General features: G+C 44.4%; 1 protein-coding gene across 1 annotated transcript in view; it reads right to left on the bottom strand.

Annotated features, from left to right (window-relative positions):
* Positions 1-6,245: 6,245 nt before the first annotated feature.
* LOC149365751 (P3 protein-like) overlaps positions 6,246-24,753 on the bottom strand; it is a 57,584-nt gene continuing 39,076 nt past the window's right edge. Inside the window, exons 4-6 of the mRNA XM_089545740.1 lie at positions 10,922-11,093; positions 9,685-9,922; positions 6,246-8,093 (exon numbers count right to left, since the gene is read on the bottom strand). Coding sequence (XP_089401866.1) covers positions 7,610-8,093; positions 9,685-9,922; positions 10,922-11,093 — 894 coding nt within the window. The 3' untranslated portion in view covers positions 6,246-7,609. The remainder of the gene's footprint in view (positions 8,094-9,684; positions 9,923-10,921; positions 11,094-24,753) is intronic.

Below are 24,753 nucleotides of genomic sequence, written 5' to 3'. Positions count from 1 at the left end.
TCCATTGCTGCACAGACAATTAGAAAAATGCGCCTTTACTATGGCGAACAATCATACGAACAGCAAAACTCCAATCTAAAATCAGTAAAAGCAAATCTCCAAGTTACTTCGGGAAATGTTTTCTTTAGGTATAAACGCTTCTTGTAATGTTTTCAACCTCGATAAGGTAGTTATTTTGCTCACCTTCTCGTAAATCCATACTGGCTTACGCCAATGTTACAAAACTTTCGAATAATTTCGTAACCTGATTTCTGTAGAAGCAGTTAATGAAATTCCTTCCATCTTCCCTCAGGACGCTACGTATTTTGTAAAGGACAGCTTTTGAGAGAACGTGAACTGAATTACCTCTTTTGAATCTGCTCTCCGCGAAGCAGAATTTATTTATTTATTTATTTATTTATTTACAATACCCTTAGTGTCCTCGTCTAAGGTATTATATAGGGGAGAGGGTGACACAAACACATGCTCAAAGAATACAGCACAAGCCCTCGAAAGAAATGTCTAATGTCTAATACAGTAGAAATATGAAGTATATGAAATGTGAAATATATATAAAGAAATCCAAAAAGAATACAAAATAAATACGTACAAGGTGCATATGCACCATTTCATAAGTTGACAACTTACTTGCTACACCAAACAGTATTAAGCATGCAACATAACAATATGTAATACATTATCATCGAGCACACATGGTTTTGTCGAAAAAAAAATGAAAAAAAAATGGTAAGCTAACTTCAGTAGCATATTTCGCGGGCTAAGATATTGCATAAAGAGATGAGCGGCACGTTGCGTATTTTAAATTGTTATCAGGGACACCGTGCAGCAGGGCAAAGGCGTAGAGCGGTGCGCTATATCAACTATAGGCCAATTTCGGTATTTAGTGTAATAAATGCAGTGCTGTAAACAATGCTTTGTAAGCGAATACAGAACTTTTTAACTTAGCACAACATCTTCTGTCCCAATCAAAAGGGTTTCCGACCCCAAAGATCCACTTCCACGGCAGTTCTGGTCCTAACGCAGCTCATATATACCGCACTACATTACTACAAATTAGCTGTAGTAGTTTACTTAGACATATAAACGCTTTTGACACCATTGACCATTCGATATTATTACATGAAACGGAAACGGAAACTGCAGCGCCAGCTGCAGCCGTGTGGAGTGAGGGTGTGAAGGGGAGCGAAAAACATCGTTGCGTGCTCATGCTGATGCCAGAAACAAGAGGCGAAAAACGAAGTCGCCGGAGGACTGTGGTGTGCTGCAAGCGGCAAATCTTGGAGGAAGTCGATCCTTCGACAGATGCCGAAGCCAAGCGACATGCTCGGTGAGCTGAACAGCAACGCAAAAGAAGTGAGCATCAACATGAGTCAACGGTACAGCGAATATAGAGAGGCAGTGAGGACAGCGGCGAAACGAAACTTCGCTAAACGGAATGCGGAAACAGATGAAGAGCGAGGAATGCAAAGAGCCAGAAAGAGGGGCGAATGGTGAAGCCTCCGGAGAGACGTGCAGTAAAGAGGCAAGTATAAGTGGCCTCAGAGATGCCTTTGGAGGAGCGACGACTTGAATCACAGCGAGCAGCTCGCAAGAGGAAAGCCGAGGAACGACTGCAAAAACAGTTTGAGTTGATAATCGCATCAGATTTTCTACAGCCGCCGCGGTGGCTAAGTGGTTATGGTGCTCGGCTGCTGACCCGAAAGACGCGGGTTCGATCCCGGCCGCGGCGGCTAGAATTTCTTTGGAGGAAAAATTCTAGAGGCCCGTGTACTGTGCGATGCCAGGTGGTCGAAATCTCCGGAGCCCTTCACTACGGCGTCTCTCAACCAGATTTTCTACAATCCACTCGCTCAAGTACAAAAACAAAAACGCTCTTCAAGATTACATCAAGAAGTACTTAAAATGAGCAAAAACCAGAAAACCGAAACCCAAACTTAGTTTTGACCAAACTTTACCGTCATGACAGTCTGTCCTATGACGTGACAGGCACTGTCTCAAAACCTATCATGTGAGAGTTGATTGGCCGAAGTTGCGGCTGTGTGAGTTCGCAATTCTTTGTGTGAAGTGACCAGAAGCCAGCCGGAAATTTTGTCGCTCAGCAAGCGCAGAACGAATATCGATGAACGTGCGTCCAGTGACGTCACACATGCAAAGCTGCCCTTAGAATTTCCCCCGAATGGAGCCGAGAAAGGAGGAATTAAAAAATTCGGTTGCGCAGCAACAAAACACCGCCCTGCTGCGATCTTCGGCAAAAAAAAAAAACTGAAAAATTCCACAGAGCTTACAGTAAAAGTTTCAGTAAACTCAAAGGAAGAAGAAAAAACGCCGCAATTGGCCTTTAAATCCTCATCGTTTGCAGCCATGACGGACCGAAACAAGATTTCGCAGCAGTGGCACAGGTAGTGCCATCTCGCGCCTATTGCAGGAATGAGCGTTTTATCTCGGCAATCTCCTCGGTAGCGAGTTACGCCACTGCCAGTACAATTGCTATATGAGAACAATTAAATATTGCGTGTACTTTATCGGAGGAAGATATACCGGTTACTGCAATCGTATCGCTTAAACACAGAGTGGGAAAGGGCAGAAAAGAAGGTTCTAATTAGCACGTCGACAGAACCGGATGGTATTCCAATTATGTTAATAAATTGATCCCCAAATCTGAGCAGACATTAATAGGAGGAGGAAAAACTTTATTGAAGAGAAGGGGAGTTGTGCGAGCTTATGGGTGGGGTCCTCATTCCAGTGCTCCACTGGATTGAGGTGCCCTTCGGACCTGTTGTATGTGGGCCCGTTGGTCCTCCAGGTTATCGCTGGTCAGCAGCGCCTCCCAACGCTCAAATGGCGTGTTTTCCGTCTGCACAGTGTTTGGAGATTAAGAGAAGTTGTAAGCAAAATTATAATGGGTAGGAAAGGCCTCAACGGATGTAGACTAAGCAGGATGGATGGGCATGCCGTCTAAAGGAAAGGGAGACAAAGCTGACATAAACAGCTACCGTCCCATAACCGTGGCATCAGTGGTGTACAGTGAGGGGATGCAGATTATAAAGGACCGACTGCAGGCATGAGTGGATGACGAGAGAATGCAACAGAAGCTACAAAATTAGTTCTGGAAACAAAGCTAGAGGACAATCTGTTCTCACTCACGTACTGTATAGAGATTTCAGAAAAGGAACAAGGACCCTTTGGCTAGCAAATCTGGATACCAAGGTGGCCTACGACAGTGTAATTCAAGACGATTTGTGGGACATGCTTGGAACATTAGATGTGGAAGATGAAAAAACGAAATTTTTAAAATCAAGTCCACTGGTCATGCTCATCGAGGGAAGAGGAACTGCAACAGCGTAAGTGTGCGCAAGACCGAGGAAACAGAAAAAAAAATTAGGCACAGTCCTGGAAAAACATTTCTTCGTGCAGTAAAACTGATGGTGTACTGTACAAAAGTTACCTGCATTCGCAATATGATAAGCTTCAATCGCTTCCATTTCCGGTAAAGAACAACACTGAAAATCGTCTTCCCGCCGCGGTGGCTCAGTGGTTACGGTGCTCGGCTGCTGACCCGAAAGACGCGGGTTCGATCCCGGCCGCGGCGGCCGAATTTCGATGAAGGCGAAATTCTAGAGGCCCGTTAGCTGTGCGATGTCAGCGCACGTTAAAGAACTCCAGGTGGTCGAAATTTCCGGAGCCCTTCACAACGGCGTCCCTCATAGCCTTAGTTGCTTCGGAACGTTATACCCCCATAAACCAAACCGAAAATCGCCTTAGGTGTATTCAGACGCGCTACACTGCTTAAAATGCTGTGCCGGAAAATAAATGAATCCTAACTAGAAAAGCCTATTTTTAAAAATTTCAGAACAAGTAAGGTGAGACAGCCAGTATATCACGCACATCAGGCCCCCACTGTTAGAACCAGTGGCTCTTGCCGGTCGGGCGAAGTTACATGAACTTATAACGGCAAAAACAAGAAATACAAGTGAGCACATCCCGTTGCTAACACCCGTTATTAAAAAGAAACCATATTAGTCTGATCTGCTCTCTCTTAAATAGCGTTATGCAAATGCTTAAGGTAGAAACAAACGTGCTTCTCAATACAGTACCTATTGGTGCTCTTTTGCGGCATATACTGCAGTACAAACAGTGTGAAAAGCTTTACCACCCCCTCGAAGTGAAAGTACAAAGCCCAATTTGATTCCGTCTAATTGTGAACGTACACAGAATGCCAACCGTTGGAGTCTCAGCGACGTGCACAATGTGACGTTCTGACCATACCACAGAATGCAAGAATGCAAGTAAAATCGCGATCTTTTGCGAATGTGCGCCACGGTTGTTTTACGAATCTTTCAAAATGTTTGATATGAGAACCTTTTGAGGATATCCTCTAATTCTGCTTCTCTGGGTAGAGCTGAGCTTAGCACAGCAGAGACCCGCAAAACGAATCACTGTATTTTCTTACCTTTGGTGTAGATGGTGCTGGTGACCGTTATCAATGTTAGCCTACACATCGCTGAACGCAAGTACAGTCTTTGCCAAAAGTAACCGGGCTGCATGGTTTGCTTCTCATTCGTATAGTAGAGCCCTTACAGCTTCCCTTATGATCAAAAAGTTCTTCGAAAGTGAGGACAGGGGTTCTTCTTACCATACAGAGATTTAGAGCTTGAGGGCTGGCATAATAGCCTTAATATTCGACTGAGAAGCAAACAGGGCAGCCTGGTTACTTTTGGCAAAGTCTGTATCCTCAATATGCGAATAAGCTGTAGCAAGATGGAAGCCGACAATACATTTCTGCAACAAAATGACGTGGTGAGCTGTTCTAACCCTATACCTCTGCTACACTTCAAATAGCACGGCCATTACTTTACTTTGTCGTTACCACCACACCGTTAAATTATCGGCCATTTAAAATGATTGAATTCGTTTCCATAACTGCAACAAAGGTAACATTTTTCTATGGTTTTCTTGGTGCCCTAGGCCGTGTGCTGCTTCCGTACACAAGCAGCTCGGTACTATGTGATCAATTACGTAAAAGAATTGAAGCATCACCTATGGCTACGACTTATCTTTGTCGAACCCGCAGTGCCTTGTTTAACTTCTCCTCAGATTGAAGCTAAACACAAAGTTACAGCATATCTCCTTAAAAGTACAGACTTTGCCAAAAGTAACCGAGCAGCAGCGACGGCAGTGCGGCAGCCGAGCGGCGGCGCTGCGGTACCCGGCACTTGCTGCTGCCTCCCGGCTACTGCGAGTGTAAACTGGCTGACGTAAGCCCGCGCTCTGGCCCCCCTTCCTTGGACGATAAGAAGTAAGCAGGTAGTATGTGCGGCGAGCAATTTCACCTATTTGGAATGCTGTCATACTGAGCGAGGGCGCAGGCTTACGTCATCCACTTTACACTCGCAGACTGGGAGCAGCGACCAGCGCCGAAGCTAGCATGATGATGATGAACTTTTATGGCGCAAGGGCATCTGTAGCCAAAGAGCGCCATGGCAAATGGTTTCTTTCTTCTACTGATCATCAGCCTGACTACACCCACTGCAGGGCAAAGGCCTCTCCCATGTCTCTCCAATTAACCCTGTCCTTTGTCAGTTGCCGCCACTGTATCCCTGCAAACTTCTTAATCTCATCCGCCCACCTAATTTTCTGCCGCCCCCTGCTACGCTTGCCTTCTCTTGGAATCCACTCCGTTACCCTTAAGGACCAGCGGTTATCTGGCCTTCGCATTACATGCCCTGCCCAAGCCCACTTCTTCCTCTTCATATCAACTAAGATACTATTAACTCGCGTTTGTTCTCTCACCCGCTCCGCCCGCTTCCGATCTCTTAGCGTTACACCTATCATTTTTCTTTCCGTAGCTCGCTGCGTTGTCCTTAAGCTGAACCCTCTTGGTTAACCTCTATGTTTCTGCCTCCTAGGTGAGTACCGGTAAGATACAGCTGTTGTATACTTTCCTCTTGAGGGATATTGGTAAACTGGCATTCATGATCTGGGAGAACCTGCCAAATGCGCTCCGCCCCATTCTTATTCTTCTAGTTATTTCCCTCTCATTTCACCAGGCCAGGGAAAGCTTGTACCCATTGTATCACCGGTGGGTACCCGGCGGCACTGGGGATCGAACCCCGCACCTAACGCATGCGAGGCGGATGTTCGATTATTTTTGGAAAAGACGGTACATGAAGCTTTAATGTTGCAGGTGCATTGTTCATACCTCAGTAGGAGCGATACGGTTGCTTCAAAGAACGGTACAAGACTGGTTGGATGAGAAAGGCGTTTCCTGCTGCAGCGTCACGCCGCAGCAATTTCTGTCATACAATGCTCTTTATTGCACAAGCATAGCATATCTCGTCTTGGCCTCTGTGTTAACCGAATCGTCAAAACGCTCTCCATGACCGAGCTCACAGGGAGTTTCAAATCTTCGTGCGCATTTAAAGCGCAATGAACATATTGCGTGTTAAACGTTATAAAACAAGCAACATTCAACACACACTAATCTACTTATAATTCAACATGGATAAAACAACAAAGCAAAAAAAAAAACATGCAAGAAGCAACCCTTCTTACTAAAATGCTTGGAATTTAAAAGTTGCTAGGTAGATTTTTTTGACATATTTTGTACTTATTCATTAAAACAACCATAAAAAGTCCAAACCACATAACAAAAACAACCATCTCGACAAGTTATTTTATGTGCCGTATGAAAGGTACGGCTTTGGAGGAACATTTCGTCGAGAAAAATACTGTGCATGCCTACTGCGTGTAAAAAAATATTCGCAGTGCTCCCAGAAGCAAGGGTGGCATTAAGCGCCGATAAGATACACTGTGTGGCGCAGGCTACAGCAGCTCACGTGCATGAACAGTCCTTAAAACTTGAGGCATTCTTAATATACAAACATATATTCAACAGCGCTAAAATGTGTGCTCAGAGAACGGACCATGCGAGCCAACAGCACCCATTTGTCATACAGTGACCTATTAGCGGCTCCTCCAACTCCGCATTTTTCCAGTGTTTTACGAAGAAATAACCACTATGAATTACCTCCTGGGCCAAAGATATAAGATATAAGAGATAGCCTTCATATAAGGCTAACAGTACATCATTTCGCTGACTTTAGTGGAGGGAAGAGTTGGGGCTTCGGCGTCTATCAAAAACAGATTATCAGCCCAGACTAGGCAAACAATAAAACCTTCTAGACATAATTTGCGTACTCTTTCTCCATGTCATCAAATCACAACAAAAACAATTCGAAAAGTCTAAAACCATCAGTATGTTTTAGGGTCTTCCAGTAGCAACATATGTTCCACCAAGGGGACGCCCATTGAACAAACAGCAAAGAGTTCAAATGACGAGCAGGCTGCGTGAAAAGCCGGAGCGAGTATGTGTCAGCTCTGTTACCCAACACTTATTTTCGCGCAGAGTCTAATTGCCGAATGGCCACCAGTGTGTGAACATGTATATTACATCGTGAAGGCACCATCGAGACAACGCGCGGCACAGAAGGTTCGCCCTACTCTGCGCTAGGATCGGGCGTACTTGAATATGGTACGGTGAACCGTGAAGATTCTCACTAGTCCAGAAAGCACGGCGCTTCCAATTTGGGGAGTCCACTATCCCCCGTTATCAAAGCCGAGATTTCTTCTCTTCATTGTCGGTGACCACAGCGTCGAGCTCCAGGACTTCCTTGGGACAAGACTCGGTGGATGGGCCGCCGCTTGCTTCCAGAGCCTTCGTTGAGATGAAGCCGTTCTCAACTTCCGGCTCGGAACTGGATTCCGGAGGCACCTTCTCTTCCGGATGCAGACGCTTGGAAATGCACGCCTTGATCCGCATCCCAGTGTAGAGAATGTACAGAGGGACGCCCTGTAGAATCGTCTGGCACACGACAGGCACGATGACTAGGTCGGCGTCGGGTTGAGGAAGTGACGAGAACAGGATGACGGCTGCGATGCCGCTGTTCTGGAAGGCGATCTCGATGGCCACAGCTATGATCTGCGGTCGGCTGAGGCGGCATACAAATGCCGCGAGCGCACCGAAGACGTAGGCGCTCCAGGAAACGAGTGCACCACACAGTAGGGCTTGCCATGTCATCAGCAGAAAGATGTACCTGGAAAGAAGCGACGCACAGAAAGTAATCCAGCGAATCATTTGAAGAACGGCATGCTGGGCTTTGTGTTAAGCCTGACGACACACCACATTTGCAGCTTACTTGCAGATGAAGCACTAAAAAGTAATGTCAAACCACAACAAAGGTAACATTAAAAATGTGTCTAAGGTGAGCATAGTTGTGGTGCTTTCAATCTTGTGCTAAGATAATCTGATGTTCTGTGTTGTTGTCTTTGGTTTAATGGCGCATGGGCAGCTAAGGCCATCAAGCGCCAAGCACAAGGTAAAGGAAAGTTTTCTGCAGAATTTTATAAAGAAGTGAAAAGTGATCTTTGGTGTAGGCGGTCTAAAACATTAGTTTTATTACTTAGTGATGTCAAAGGAAGGACATTTTAAAAATGGCCACTTATAAAAGCTGTGAAGAAAGTTTTGTAGCCTCTGCAACCATCCTTGGTCGGGCAAGGATGGGCAAGGAAGCTCTATCACACGCTGACAAGCACTTCTGCAGGAGTGTCACCATTTCTATCCACGGCTCACAGAAAAACAAGCTTGCAAAAACGCGCATGTGCGCACTTAAGGCTGTTTTTAGATAGTCTTTTTGGTGCATGCACAGAGTAAAAAACAGCCGCACTTATCGCTCTCTTTCGCATACAAGAATAAATTGCGATTGGATTTGCACTCTTCTGTGCGGCGGCAAAAAAATAAAAGTTGCGCTCAGTCAATGTTGGGGCTGCAGCTTTTTCGCTCCGGTAAACGACGAGCAGTCACGAGCGTCCTTCCCAGACAAACCTACGAGGGTTTAAATGTTTCAGCATCTGTGCCACATATCTGCAGCAGGATGCTTTTAAAGATCTCAACAACATAAAATCAGATAACTAGCTAAATAAAATTCAATGCATTAAGATTTCATACGATTATAGCGTTTATAGGCCATGAATTCGTTAGAATGTGTGCATTTGTGGCGGTTTGATTATTTATCGTCTACTAGCCTTAGGAAAACTGCCGTTTTCAGTGGACTGGTTGAACTTAAGTTCTCCTACTGTTATAAAAACTGCCTCGTAACAGGATAAGAACTGCCGTTCGAATAATAAGATGCCACGAAAGGTACACATTTGGTCAAGGACTTTTCATATCTTCCACGTAGCCTTTTTTACTGGTTTTACTGTGTTATAATTTTCGGTTATATACACTCTGCTTCAAGTTATAAGGCATTGTGTAGATCAAAGAATAATATTTACTACATTTCTGCGTCCTTTAGTAAATGTGCTGTCCTTTGACCACCTCCGTTTTCCCGTTTTTACATTGCCTTGAATGTTTTCTTCTTCAGTGAGAATGGAATTTTTTTTATATCTTCGGTGCTAGTACGTATAGTAGCACCGGTGCTACTGTACTATTCAGTGCTATTGTACAAGGAGTATCAAATTTTTCTGCTCCCTCTGCTATCCTACCAAAGTACTAATGAAAATGGCGTCGCCTTTTCTTATTGCAGAAGTGTAGGTTCTCCCAGTGGCTTATCTGATACTAGCTACTTTCAAGATTCCGATGTGCCTTTGCATAGAAGAACATCAAGAGCACCCAAGACAGTCACTCACTTGTTGACAGTGACGCTCAACGCTAGGATGGCGAGCAGCACGATGATAGTAACTGGCTTGATGTACTTTGTTAGATTCAGGGCCCACTTCGGCTTGAACCTCTTGATGGCCATGCCGATGGCCAACGGCACGGCAAGACCCACGAGACTGGTAATGATGTTGCTGAAAGGAATGTTGAGGACACCGGTCTCGGGAGACATGTGCCGTCCGAGGAGAAACACCCACGATGGCATCATACCTGCATTCAAAATATCGAGTACATAAGCAAACATTTAGTTCGCAGCTGAGCAGTTTTAACACGAAATAGTTAGTTATATGGAGTTTTATGGCGCATAAGCAACTTTGTTTATCATGCACCAAACACAAAGTTAGATGATGTTACATTAAGTGTATAGATGTTACATTATATTAGATTTAAAACATTGGCTTTCCTTAGAAACTTACAAACAAGCGAAAACTCGACGGGTGTTTGCTCGCCTGAAAGTAATGCGGGATGAAATGGAATGTGTTCATTGTAACTCCCATAACTCCCATTTTAACTCCCATAGACGGAACGGTGCGGGTTGTCTTAGCGCCAGAACGCAGGGAGAACATAGAAAGGAACCAAAGGGAGAACATGGAGGCGATCGTAAGAGAACTCCGGCGAAACTCTCAGTCATCCCCTGGTGCCTACATGCTGAGCTGCCGCCGGAGCAGCTCATGCTTCCACAACAGCGCCTCTAGAATGTGCTACGTCATCGTTACTGCGCATGCGTGGGCCGCACGGTTCGTCGAGGCGTCGGTTTGAAAAAATAGGCGCGCCGCAGTGACCAAGTTTTCATAAGTGGTCGCTGCATCTACAGATCATCTGGAAAGCATGTTATAAAAGCTTATGCAAAGGGGCAGTTTCTCATGTGCTAGATAGCTTGCTATAAATGTGACAATAATAACAAGACCGTTGCAAAAAATTGGCGGCATGTTAGTGCGCAGCAAAGCACAGAGGAGGAAAGCAAATAATTATGTTTTTGAGACGATATCACCGGACCGCTCTCTGATTTAGCTTGAAAACAACGTGACGGTACAGTTGGGACACTTGGGGACACCATGGTGACACCGAGGTAGCACCGCGGTAACAAAGTGGCAACACCGTGGCAACACCGTGGCAACACCGTGGCAACACCGTGGCAACACCGTGGCAACACCGTGGTAACACCGTGGTAACACCGCGGTAACACTAGATAGACTCTTTGGTGCTCACCTATGCTTGCGATAGTGCTTATGAACGTCATTGTGATGCTGAGAGTGACGTCGCCGTTAAAGATGAGCGTCCAGAGGTTGCTGGAGTTCCCACCAGGCGAGCAGCCCAGCATGAAGATACCGAAACGCATGAGCGCGTTCTCCAGCAGAAGCAGACCGATGCCGTAGGACACCTGCACAATGAAGCAGCAACCTAAGGACTCTTTTCCAACGGCATCAAAGTGCATGATGTTCCCTAGCTAGCACAATAAGACAGTTCGAACGCGACCTGTAGAGACAGGTCATTTGCGCCAGTTTATAAAAAAAAAGAAATTTGTTTTACAAGATGGTTTGAATGGGTGAGGAAACAAACGTGTGTTAATGACATCCTAGTCGAAATCAAGAGGAAGAAATGGGCTTGGGCACTGCATGTAATGCGAAGGCAAGATAACCGCTGGTCATTTAAGGGTAACGGAGTGTATGCCAAGAGAAGGCAAGCGTAGCAGGGGCGGCAGAAAGTCAGGTGGGCAAATGAAATTAAGAAGTTTGCGGGGAAGCGGTGGCTGCAGCTCACGAAGGACAGGGTTAATTGGAGAGGCATGGGAGGCCTTTGCCCTGCAGTGGGTGTAGTCCGGCTGATGATGATGATGATGATAAGGTTTCATGATCATGCGGGGAACTTTTTGACGAGCCTTTGCTGACATGTGTTACAAAACTAGCAAGTTTGGCGCGTATAATTACGGAGTTTACTTCCTGAGAGAAGCACTTTATAAGAAAGCAAGTGGAAATACAGCTTTGCTAAGTGACCCAACTAGTGATTATTTTAGGACTATTTTTACTTTAATAAATATATTAAAATACGAAAGCGTGAACATGCAAGAAGTCTGCATTTATAAATTACCTTGAGGATATGCCAATTTAGCACGTTAAAAGCCATAAAAAACAAAACCAAACGTTTCTATAAACTTATTTGGTTATTTGGCTTCCGGTTGGGTAGCCAAACGGAAACCTTTCTGGTTAACATCCCTGTCTTTCCCCCTCTCTTTTTATCTATCTATCTATTTGGTTTCCTATTGTTCTAGATGTGTACGAGCACTGAGACGCATTAAGACTGGGTGATTTGAATGCTGGCGATACATCACGCATGACAGCTTGGGGTATCAGGCGTACTTGAAGTTTTTCTCACATACGTTATTAGTCACCGACCAGCCCTGCGGGATGAGGTAGCTTGTGCAACCCTTTCAATTCCTAGGAATGCCATGGCATACACCTCATTATGTGACTCAATCCTATTCAGTGTACGGGACGTTGGTGATTCGGGATTTAAGAAAAAGAAGGGATGGCGTGTTCTTTTGCCAATTACTCTATGCCTATTTAGTATCGGGTGTCCTGCACACGCTCTGTGTAGCGCTGATTGACCAGTCTGGCAGAATTCTCTGTTTCCCCGAGGCAGACCACTTCACAATCGGCGCACAGTGATTACCCCATGGGACTTGGCAGCAGCAGGGAGGGAGCCCTTGACGTTTATCGGCTGCAAGAGTACCCTGCTTGCTGGCACGTATTCAATATGCACATCATGTTTTGAAGAACACGGGTCAAAGGGTCGCTTATCTCCGGTATGAACAAAACCCGAGCGTGGTTCACCTCTGTGGCCATTATTGGCCCCTCACCACCTTCCGTATGTGACCTTTATGGGTGACCTACACAGCAAATTTCTTTGGACAGTTATTTTGATAGAGGCAGCTTCAGGGATTTTAAGCAACTCTTGAAGCCGGTGGGGGAAAACCTTTGGATTCCGCTGCCTAGTCAATTTCCTTCATAAATAAGAAATCTAGACTGGAAAATAGTATGCACTGCGCAGTACGCACAAACTGCAGGGTTTTAGAGTGAGAAGATGGATACCAAGAATCTCGGAAGTCACAGACTCCAGTGAAGTGCTGTAATTTGGCAGATTTGCTAAAGTGACCCTTTACAGCGGGAGGTGCAGGGAAGGCCAACCACAAATCGCTCGCGGATATTACTATTCAGCACTGGGACGCCCAATAACAATGGCGGCGGTTAAATTTCAATAACGCAGCAGACATTAGTTTAACCTCTTATTTCTTGCCTAGTACCCTGGCATTTGTGGTCACATAGTAGCTGTGGCATCTAGATGACAGCGCACGACCTCGCCTAACATCAAGAACGTTGTTTGTGTCAAAGCAGGTTCACCTTTAGCTTACAACTTACATGCATTGCAGAGATAGGGAAAGGGAAACTGGAAGCAAAAAGCAACTAATTGTTTCTGGGCTCCTTCCAGCGATAAAATTACAATGTGCTGTTTGTTCGTTACTAATGTCTCCGCCTCACAACTGCCCGCGCAGTGTGAAAGATGTATGCGATGTCTGCACACGCGTACGCGAGCCTACAAGCGCGAACAATGCTATCCGAGAAGATGGTGCTGGCTTGGAGCATCGCCTGAGCAAACAGGTGCACTTGCCAAGCCTTGCGATGAATCCGCGCGCTATCATCAACCGGAATCGTTCTTCCAGCCGTGAAGAGGATAGGGTCCCAGCAAACCATGAATATGCAGAGGATGTCCACTAATGGTCCTAACGTCCAATGTCTATGTATCGATATCCTCTGCATGTTGAGAGGACTATCGGATTCAGATATCAGTTAGTGGATATTCAGATGACATTCATACATGTTTTTCTTTCAGCACAGTGGAAGATTTGGAAATGTGCAAACAGCTTACCAGAAAACACATTAAAATTATGTTGCCTTTAAATTTTATTTTTTTTTGCTTTCGCAATCTGAAGTTTTCAGGAATGAATTATTTAGGCAGTCAGCAATTACATGCTTTGATTTTATTTTATGCAAGCAAATGCATGTGAAGTACGATTATTTGAAGAAACTTCTCAAGTTAGACTGAAACCCACAAACGCCGCGAATTTCAAACCAGAACCGCAACTAGAACTGTGTAGATATTAGGCAGCCCAACGGCCATGGGCATCATCATTAGCCGCGGCGGCCGCGAAGCGACGTTTTCTTGGTCTCTTTCAGCGTTCGTTTGCACATTTTATTTTTTCGCGTGTTCACATTTTCTTCGTTGTGGCGGCAAGTTTGTACGCGTCGTATACCGTCCTGTGCCAGCGTTGTGCAGTGTACTGGGGGACTACGTGAAGAACGGCAAGAATGGTGAGTTTTTGCACACTTTTCTCTCAAACAAGTGTTAGTGTTCGTTTGTGGCATTGTGCAGTTTTCGTGCTGGCGATTTCACCAGTCGGTTTATCAGTTCGTGGAGTGCATAGATAGCTTAAAAATGCGTGGCGTTTAGTTAACTGGATTTGTCCCTGAAGCGGAGGCATGGTACAGTAGTGGCGCGGGAATGCCTGTGGCGGCCGCCTGGCATGCTATGACCCTCACTACAAAGGTAGAGTTTCCAGTCTCCGGCGGCTCAAGAAGACAGTTTTGGCAGGTCTTGTGTTGGTGTAAAATTTGCTAACAGGTCCCCTTTCGTTGCAGCTCTTCTCTTCAAAACTAACTGGGCTTTGTTTTTAGTCAAGCTCTTCTGTTTAAATTTGCCTTTTGCGGTCTGACATTGCTTTTTCATCTTTGTGCTTTTAAAGAAACCTTTGTGGGTTCTTTCTTACTTGTAATTTTCTCCTATTTCAGTTGTTGCTCACTTCATGATATTTGGTTCTTGACTGTTTTTGTCTTTCAGCTTGTGGTTTCTATAACTTTTGCTGAAAATATCTTTTTATTGCAGTGTGTCAATGCAAGTAGTGCTGAGAAAATTCTTGCTACTGTTCGTGTGCCCCAGTACGGGGTTACATTATATAAAATGAGTTGCAAATTGTAAACCTGTAACGCAACTGGGTGTGACCATTCTTCTCTCCTGTTCATTTTCAGGTATTTTGGAGAGCATGTTCAGAAAAGAGGCTGTCTGTATGTTGTCACTCACTAGCTGCATTTGCTCCATCAAGACAAAGAGCTGGTATGAAACTGTTTTTCGCGCTTCATTCTTAGGTTATTAGTCATGACCTATGGAAAGCAAATAGCTTTCACCAAATATATTCTAGTTCTTCATTAAAGACAGGCTAATTGCCAACTACTGCCACATCTTTCGTCTTAACATAACGCATAAAAATTCAAGCAATCACGTTTCACTGGCGTAATTAACTCACTTGAGTTAAACCTGTTTTCTCACACGTCCCAACTTCGGTTCCGCAAATGCTTTCATGAAGCACAATTTATAATGTTCGGTAGTGATTAACATACATTTATAGCTTCTGGGTCTGGAAAGAGCTTTGATTTTAGACGTCTCCAAGGCATGTTTCTATGTTAAACTCCAGGTTTCTACAATAAAACTAAGGCACCTCAACAATGACTATTTGGTTTTCTACAGGGTTGCTGACTTTCTTTCTAACTGCACATCATTTGACTGTTAATGCAACCAACTCTTATGGTGTTCCAATCCTTTCAGGCATGCCTCAAGGATGTGCTTTAGCATGTTAACTTTTTCTGACCTGTATTAGCAGTTCATTTAGTGTTGTTTCTGCTTGTTTTTTGCTGCTGATTGTGTCATCTACTGCTTAATAACTGATGGTTCTGACACTGCATCACTTCAGACTGAATTCAGTAACGCTGTGTAACGCTTTCTCTAGAATCTGGAGCTTTACTTTCTGTTACAAATTTATGAGCATTTCTCATAGCCAGGCACCCTGTTCTTGTTATTTTTACAAATAGTTGCCTGGACTTTCTGCATAGAAGTACTTTAGCGTGCATTATACAACTTTTAGCAAAAATTTATGGAAGTCCAACTAGTATTGCTTAAGTAATATCAAAATCTAATTGCATGCTGATGCATTTGGAAAACAATTTTCACAATGGCAATGAAAAAGTACGTGCCAGCCCATTCCAATTTTGTTCCCATCCGTGTTTCCTCATGCTGCATTCCCCGATTATGATCTACCAACCAGACTTATTACAATATCGACCATTCATGGCTCTTTTTTCCATGTGTGCTTTCATACTGAATGTGTCCTATCGTTCTGCATAGATGCTGTTCGATCGAACAAGATGTTCTCAACAACACTGGCCGAGATAGAAGAAGTGGTAAAAAAATGGCTGCAGCATGCGTCCTGCAGGCGGAAGCAGCTCCAGGAAAGGCACGCAAAGAAAGCTGAGGCAAGTTGATTCCCTTATACCTTTTGTGAGCTTGAGACTGTTTTTGTGTGTACAGTGATGGCCAAAAGTGTGCTTGTCTGCATAGACCTGGCATACTCAAAGGTTACATTCCACACCTCGTGTTATCCACTTTTGATTTTTGTGAGCATTTGTGTGCACACTATTAGTTTTTGGTTTGCTGCCTCATGTAGCCTAACATTTTTAGTCCCCTGGTACACAATTAGGTGCACTGCAAATTCACAAAGCTTGGAGCATAGTCTGCGTAGCTTAGATTGTTTCATTTAAGGCTAATTAATTGAGCAGATAGAACGCTTTGTATACAACTGAAAGAGCAAATATATTTCACAAAATTGTAAGCTTGGCACTGTCACCTCCAATGTTTTGGTGGTAGATTTTGGCCCTATAACTGATGTCATTTTTTTTTCTCAGAATTTGGTTTGATTTGGTTCATGGGATTTAACGTCAAAAAGCGACTGGCTATGAGGGACACTGTGTGGAGGGCTGTGGATAATTTTGACCACTCTGGGTTCTTTTTATCATGCACTGACGTTGCTACACAGGCATCTTGCGTGCCTGTGTAGCCTCCACAGCCAGGATCAAACCTTGGGTTGCCAGGCTCAATAGTCGAGTGCCCTAACCACTGACTGGTTAGAGCCCATGCGCCCTTACATCACATCTGTCTTCAAAATGATTTGAAGATGCCTAGGGTGACAATTTCATAGATCTGGATTTTAAAAATTTTGTTTCCAATTTTTTAGCAGTTTCCATACCTAGAAAACGTTCGCCATTTGTGTTCTCTCTCCGCTGGAATGATAAGGACTGTTTTGAATCGAAGTTTGTTTTATGGGGTTTAACGTCCCAAAGTCACTCGGGCTATGAGGAACGCCGTAGCGAAGGGCTCTGGAAATTTCGACCACCTGGGGTTCTTTAACGTGCACTGACATAGCACAGCATACGATAAATGGCACCTAAATACAGTCACTTTCTGAAAAGTTCTGTGATTTAGTACAAATAGCACATCATTGAATGTTTTGATTCCTAGTTGCATTTGTATTCGCCTGTAGTGTCATTCTGGAGCTAATTTTTTCCAAGCAGAAACTGCTTTAGCATACACGTTTTTCTCCACAAAGTGCATTTTTTAGTTACTTGACTACTCAAGTAACTTCGATTCAAAACAGTCCTTATCATTCCAGCGGAGAGAGAACACAAATGGCAAACGTTTTCTAGGTATGGAAACTGCTAAAAAATTGGAAACAAAATTTTTAAAATCCAGATCTATGAAATTGTCACCCTAGGCATCTTCAAATAATTTTGAAGACAGATGTGATGTAAGGGCGCATGGGCTCTAACCAGTCAGTGGTTAGGGCACTCGACTATTGAGCCTGGCAACCCAAGGTTTGATCCTGGCTGTGGAGGCTACACAGGCATGGAAGGTGCCTGTGTAGCAATGTCAGTGCATGATAAAAAAAACCCAGAGTGGTCAAAATTATCCACAGCCCTCCACACAGCGTCCCTCATAGCCAGTCGCTTTTTGACGTTAAATCCCATGAACCAAATAAAACCGAATTCTGAGAAAAAAAAAATGACATCAGTTATAGGGTCAAAATCTACCACCAAAACATTGGAGGTCACAGTGCCAAGCTTACAATTTTGTGAAATATATTTGCTCTTTCAGTTGTATACAAAGCGTTCTATCCGCTCAATTAATTAGCCTTAAATGAAACAATCTAAGCTATGCAGACTATGCTCCAAGCTTTGTGAATTTGCAGTGCACCTAATTGTGTAATTGTGACTACTATTTAATACTATGTATTGTGCTCTATTATATTCACAGGCCACTCGAAATCAAGTGGGGACCTCTCCAGAGTAGGCGTCCGCCATTCCTCATTTTGCTTGGATTGTGCCTGCACCTTGGCTTTGTCACAGTGGTGGGGTACCTGACTAGGTAATAAAGATACATAAGAATAATGGTGGTCTTGCCCAGTGCTTTGTTATATTGACACAGCATCATTACATTCAGCGTAGAACACCCGGCACCTCGCTCCACAACCCACAAAAATATTGGATGAATATCTATTCAGCGTCCATTAAATATCTCAGAGTGACCATATGTGGCCAAAATATGGACATTATATAAACATCCACTGTTATCAAAATGAAGCTCATATGAATATTCTATGGACATAATATGAACTTGTGAGAATATTATATGGACATCTGATATTTTATAAATTATATTATATGGATATCCCCTGAACATTACTTGGTTGGCTGGGGTCCTCCTCATGACGACACTGAGTGATTTTGCAATGGGCGGCCATTGCATAAAAGGCTTACGCTTTGTCGGGATGTCCAGTCATAGTCGGCGTCACTCTTGTTTGCCGACTGGCGGTGACTTGAAGGCCGCCGCTACCGGAAGTTAGCGAGACTACGCGATTATCTGTACAGACGTGCAAATATAAATGAGATTATCTGCGACCGTTCAGTCTGCGGCGAAACTTTGAATTTCTTGATTCAAGGCTAGGTTGGTTTGGTTCAGGAGTTTTAACGTCCCAAAGCGGCTAAGGTTATGAGGGACGTCGTAGTGAAGGACTCCGGAAATTTCGACCAGTTGGGTTCTTTAACGTTCACTGACATCGCATTGAAGCATCACATAAATTATGAATATAAGGTTGCAACATGACTGAAACGTCACTACGACAGGTAAGAACTTAAAGCAAATTAACCGTACCGAAAATAAAATTGAAGTAAGATGGGAATCGAACCGCACTCTTAGCATCCCAAGTAAGACACACTACCCATAGACCACCTAAGCACGTGATTTTGAGTTGGTTAGGGAAAGCCTTCTGCGCCTTGTCCGACAGTGTCCATGTGTGCGAAGTGATACAAAAGGTGATTTATGGTTTATGTGTGTTTAACGTCCTAAAGCGACTCAGGCTACGAGGGACGCCGTAGTGAAGGGCTCCGGAAATTTCGACCCCCTGGGGTTCTTTAACGTGCACTGACATCGCAGAGTACACGGGCCTCTAGAATATTTCGCCTCCATCGAAATTCAGCCGCCGCGGCTGGGATGGAACCAGCATCTTTCGGGTCAGCAGCCGAGCGCCGTAACCACTCTATCTTGATTCGAGGCATTCAAGGTGGTTCGCTACAGAACATTTTCGTTCGTTTCATTAATTCATTAAGTTGGGCGTAACCAATATTTTTGTAAATTTGATAACACGATACCGTCCAAAATGGTAATACTTCCCATAACCGAGACTTCATTTCATTTTCTTTGGGCTCCTCAGGAGCGTAGGTTTCAACGACTCAAAATTAGCGTCGAAGACCATGTATGTAGCAGACTAAACGGAGCTGTTGTGTGATCGCTAAAAGGCATACAAGTTACATGGATCTCCTCGAAGAAATGGCCACAGCATCAAATTTGCCAGCACTTTGTGATGTTCACTGTGAGGTTTAATGGCACGAGAACTTTCCAAATCTCAGCCTGTAAAAAGCCGTCAACTAATCACAGGTGTCAGCCTTGACCAGAAAGATTGAAAATTCTGCCTTCCAAAATAATTGCATGGGGGCGAGAAGCTACGCCTGTGCATCGAAAAATGTAAAGACGTTATCACTCTTAACGGCAGCGTTCGATGTATAGCGCTCCGTAATGGAACCGCAGCTGAAGCACTCGCGATGAGGGACCTGACAGAACTTCGAAGATCCCCAGTTACTGAATTGCTTGTAGGAGCACAAGAGGTACTGTAGGGCTTCCACCGCGCAACACATTGTAACCTGCTACCCAATTTTTTTTATTTGCTTATTTGTTTCCAGTACACGCAGTTAAGAGTTTCTTCAGCTACCTGTGAAATGTACACTAACAAAATGAAAACCAGACCAGGAGGATAGCTGCCGATGCTTAGTTAGTTATATGGGGTTTTATGGCGCATAAGCAACTATGGCTACCATGCGCCAAACACAAGGTTAGATGATGTTATGTCAAGTGTACAGAGGTTACATTATAATAGATTTAAAACATTGGCTTTCTTTAGAAACTTACAAACAAGTGAAAACTCGACAAGTGTTTGCTCGCCTAAAAGCAATGCGGGATGAAATGGAATGTGTTCATTGTAAAATACCGTGAAAAACTTTTTTCTAAGTACTTCGAGATGCGAACAAGAAATTAAAATGTGATTTACTGTGAGCTCCTCACCACACATTTCACACAGAGGTTTGTCTTTTTTTGTTAATAAGAAGTTATGGGTGATGTGTATGTGACCTATGCGTAAACGACATAAAATTACTTCGATAAAACGCTCTTTATGGCGGCATGATTTCTATTCTTTTAAAATGGGCTTTACAGTATGCAGCTTGTTGTTTCCTTCATTTTCCCAAGAGGCTTGCCATTTGGCTCTTAGTTTGCTACGTACTAACTTCATGTAATCCCTAGGAGGCAAATTCCCATGTTTTATTTCCATGGTTCTGGCTTGTGCAGCACACATGTCGGCTCTCTCATTATCCCTAATGCCAACGTGACTGGGAACCCAGCAGAATTTTATAACATGTTTTTGTGTTGTGATCTTTACTATGTTGTGTATGATGCTTCCTATCAGTGGCTCCGTGGCATTTTTGGAGTTTAATGCTGTAAGGACGCTCAGTGAATCTGTATAAATGATGCTGTTTTTGATGTTTTCATTTGTTATTTTCTGTACCGCAACACAAATGGCATAACACTCAGCGGTGAAAACTGTAGCACAAGACGGCAGTCGTACTGCATTTTTATTTTCTCCTTGTATGACTGCGCTTCCTACATGAGTATGAGTTTTTGACCCGTCAGTATAAAATGACGTGTAATTTCTGTATTTTGCTTGTAGTGCTAGGTCGTTCCGTATAATTTACATTTTTTTTTCTCCCGAGCCTGTATCGAGCATAGCACTCATAAAAACTTAACAGTTGTCTTGAGTGGTGGGTACGCGAGCACCCCTGCCGTGCGATCATATTTCGGTGTTAATGAATCAGCCTTCGCATGGGATATATTACTCACGCGTATATTACTGATGTTAGGAGGTTTATGCATGTTATATTTATAAACTCGCAGGTTCTTTGCTGCGTTTTCTATAGTTGTCCATGAAGGATGGGCTACATTCTGTAAGCACTGACTGTGTATTGAAGCTGTGGGCGTTCTGTTGGAGTCGTCTTCAGTGAAAGCAATGTCGTGTGGAAAGTTTCAAACAGCACACTAGGTGCTTTACCTTCTTGGGTGTATGCCAAAGCACGTACGCTTCACAATGGAGGAGAATTCACTGAGGGCCACGCAGGTGCATTGTTGGCTTACATGCGCCGATGCCTGAAAATGAAACCTTACTCGTTACTGCTGCGTTTACCCTCTAACATTTCGTTCCGAGATGTTCTGCGCTGGCCTGGAATTCTCACGTGAATTGAACATCCACACTAATGACAGCATGATTACAACAATTTTCATGGGAATGACATTTTCGAACAGTTCAGACTCGTGGGCTTGACAACAAGGGCATTTTTTTTTGTCATGGGGATTTGTCCAAGCCTATTACTACCAAATGTCTATTATGGCTAATTTTTCGCCATTCATACAACATCAAATACGGATTGCCCCAGTTTGCTTTCACACCATAAGTACACTTAGCAGGGCAGCAACCGCCAGTATTGTCCGCCAGTTGGTCGAGTGTTGTGGTGTAGCCGCAGTAGCCGACACCACTTTGTCAAGATTTACTGTCTGAAACCCCGCTACCTGCAAGATAATCTGCCGCTTTTTGTAAACGTCTCGCTATCAATGTGTTGCTTTTGGAAAGCCTCGCTAAACCCGGTTTGCGCGTTCCCTTTGCAATGCAGTGAACATATTGTTGTCTTATTGGCCGGACGTTGCGCCGTTGCTCGGGTTATCTCTCACCGCTTCGTCATGATTGAGTCTAGGAAAACCGGCTGTCGGGTCCGTTGACGGGGCGACCCCGGTAACTATCAGATAACCTGCCGCTATTTGCTAACGTCTATATGTCAGTGTGTTTGTTTTGGAAAACGTTGCTAAACACAACTATGTGCAGCGATCATGCAGACCTCATTCTATATCCAAACGCACCTCAAATCAGCCGGTCAAGTCAAAATTACACAGTGTGGCAATGGGGCAAAAGATAATGCTGGTTAGCTGGGAGCTTATCTCTAGCAGGAAGCAGTAATGATTTCCAGCGACGTCATATTGCTCCAACTACAAACTACGTACTATTCTACTTTGACCCGGTATGGCAGGGAAAGGTACTTGGAAGCGATTTCCCTAGCGACGACACAGTCCGCCGCTAAAACTACTGCACATTCCCATTTTATCAGACAATGGGATGCTGGCACATCACAGCGCGGGGAGATAGTCAAAACCTATTTGCTCATCGTTTGCAAATCAAAGGGTTCGAAAGTCAGCCTGTGTTCTACAAACAAACCTGAGCAGGTGCGCTTGTCCTCAGTAGTTTGCTTCCCACTAAACCCACCATTGTGCGAAGAGAGTGCGGGAATTAAGCTTTGGAATGGGCTTTCTTGCTGCACTTTAATGGTAGAATTATACCCACGCATGTGATGCCTTTGGTACTTACGACTGCGAGACCAACTGTTTTAGTAGCCGGCATGCAAATCAATATACTGTCACGTAGTGGTGAGTACAGTCTGAAGGGCAGGAATACAGCGAAAATGACTTTTAAACAAAAAAAATTGGAGGCTTATCAAGGTTAAGCCCAGTGGATGCGAAGCATGTCCTTAGCGTTTGGAGGCATCTTGACCGCATACACGCCCGGCGCAAAGACGCTGGCGCGGTTGCGGGCACAGAGACTGACGCAACGGCGGGCGCGCGCCGCCTCATCCCTGGCGTGACGTCACATATCACGTGATGCAGCGATGGCGGAGCCGCCGCCGGCGACGGCGCGAACCGAAGCGTGGAGGCCTCCGCCGGGCCAACGTTGCGCCGGGCGACGTCCGACGGCGCGATATGAGGCCCCATCTGCAGCCGGTGTGACGTCATCACGTGACGTCATGTCACGTGACCTACTTGAAGGTCACTTGAAGGTCAATGGTGGCCACCGCCGGGCGTCGCGCGAAGGCCCGAAACCTACGTTAATATGCTTCGCATAAAACTCTTTATTTGGACTGACTTGCGCCCGCAAAGAACTGAATGAGTCGGCGGCGGCGTAGCAACAAGCGTGCTCGGCGGTCGTCGTACCGAATGCCCGTCGCTCACGGCCGTGCTCGTTTTAAAGCTTACAGCGAACTTTCGAGATAAAACGTGCAAAGTTACTGGAACATTCTGGAACAGCGCAGAATCGGCTCCGCCTGGATGCGATCAGTTGAGACAAATCTTGGCGCGTCTTGCATCACAAAAAAAAAAGCGATAAAATGGCGTGCCGGCAGGTTTGAAGAATGAAAGAATGAGATTCGCGGCAATACAATTGTTTAATCTGGAATCAGAGTTTGAGCGTGCACGTGCCATAATGGGATTCGCCATGTAGAACCGACAGGATAACGAATGCAATATCTAGCCATAATAACAGTAATATAAGTAATAAAGACTCTAGGTGCTCTTTTCGAAGAAAGTAAGCAGTGGAATGCACATACAGACTTAGATCACTCGAGACTTCCTCGAACAGTTGGTATACTTACACGCTTCCGTTACTTTCTACCAGAAAACATTAAGTTCCTTTTATACAATTCCCTTTTTTTCATCCACATTAACGTATGGTTACTTGATGTGGTGCACTGAGAGTGTCACGAAATTGTCCAAGATCTATTGAGTGCAGAAAAAAGCTGTAAGATCATTTCTAATGCACCATATGACGCACACACAAAACCTATATTTGATGACCTTAGGTTACAACCAATACCGAACCTGCTCAACACACTTCTATAGAAACGTTATCATGCCTGTCGCAAAAATAATGACCCTTTCCTAGAGAAGCTTGCAGCCCTGGCTCTACGTGCAAAAATTCATAGCACATGAAGTAGTCAGGTTTGGAAGATTCCCTACACCTGTACTACCTATGGCTGCCAAATGTTAAAGTGCTTACTGCCCCAAGCTCTGAATGCCTCCGTTAACGCCTCAAACTAATCTATACAACAGTCTGTGCATCAATACTGAACTTGTGGCCAACATATGCAATATTGTGCTTCCCTGTTTTTAGCCCTGTCACCTAATGCGCGAGGTTTTTATAATGCTATCGCTACGCTTGTAAGGCTTTTCTTTACTTTGCTCACTTTTGTACCCTGCTGTTTCGCTTTGTAAACGGGGTGCTCGCATATGTGAGGCTTTGCAGGTTTTTTGTTAGCACCTTGTAGCATCTCGAGTGTTGAAATTTCACTGCCGATGTTTAAATTAAGTTATTTAATTTGATTTTATTTGACAACGTTGAGTGGTACGTGGCAAGACAGGGACCCCCTTTGAAGGAGGATCAACGTCAGCTTGACAGAGCTCGGACAGCTCATCACGAAAACTATAGGAGCAAATTCTGGCCACATCGCGCGAAAATGCATACGCTTTCGAGAAGCTTGCAGGCAAAGCAACCTCTCCAGTGCACGTAACTTGTCGAAATAGCCAAAATTTGTTGGGCCACAGTACCGAGGGTAACCATGTTTTCGAAATTATAAAAACTGATATGGAAATTAATTACGGTTGGCTGGGCGCCTTTCAATTAC

This window comes from Amblyomma mixtum, chromosome 1 (genome assembly GCF_055824585.1).
Source record: "Amblyomma mixtum isolate Tamu chromosome 1, ASM5582458v1, whole genome shotgun sequence".
NCBI classification, from domain to species: Eukaryota; Metazoa; Arthropoda; class Arachnida; order Ixodida; family Ixodidae; genus Amblyomma; species Amblyomma mixtum.
Note: the sequence above shows the minus strand (reverse complement) of the source record. Positions and strands in the feature narration are given on the sequence as shown.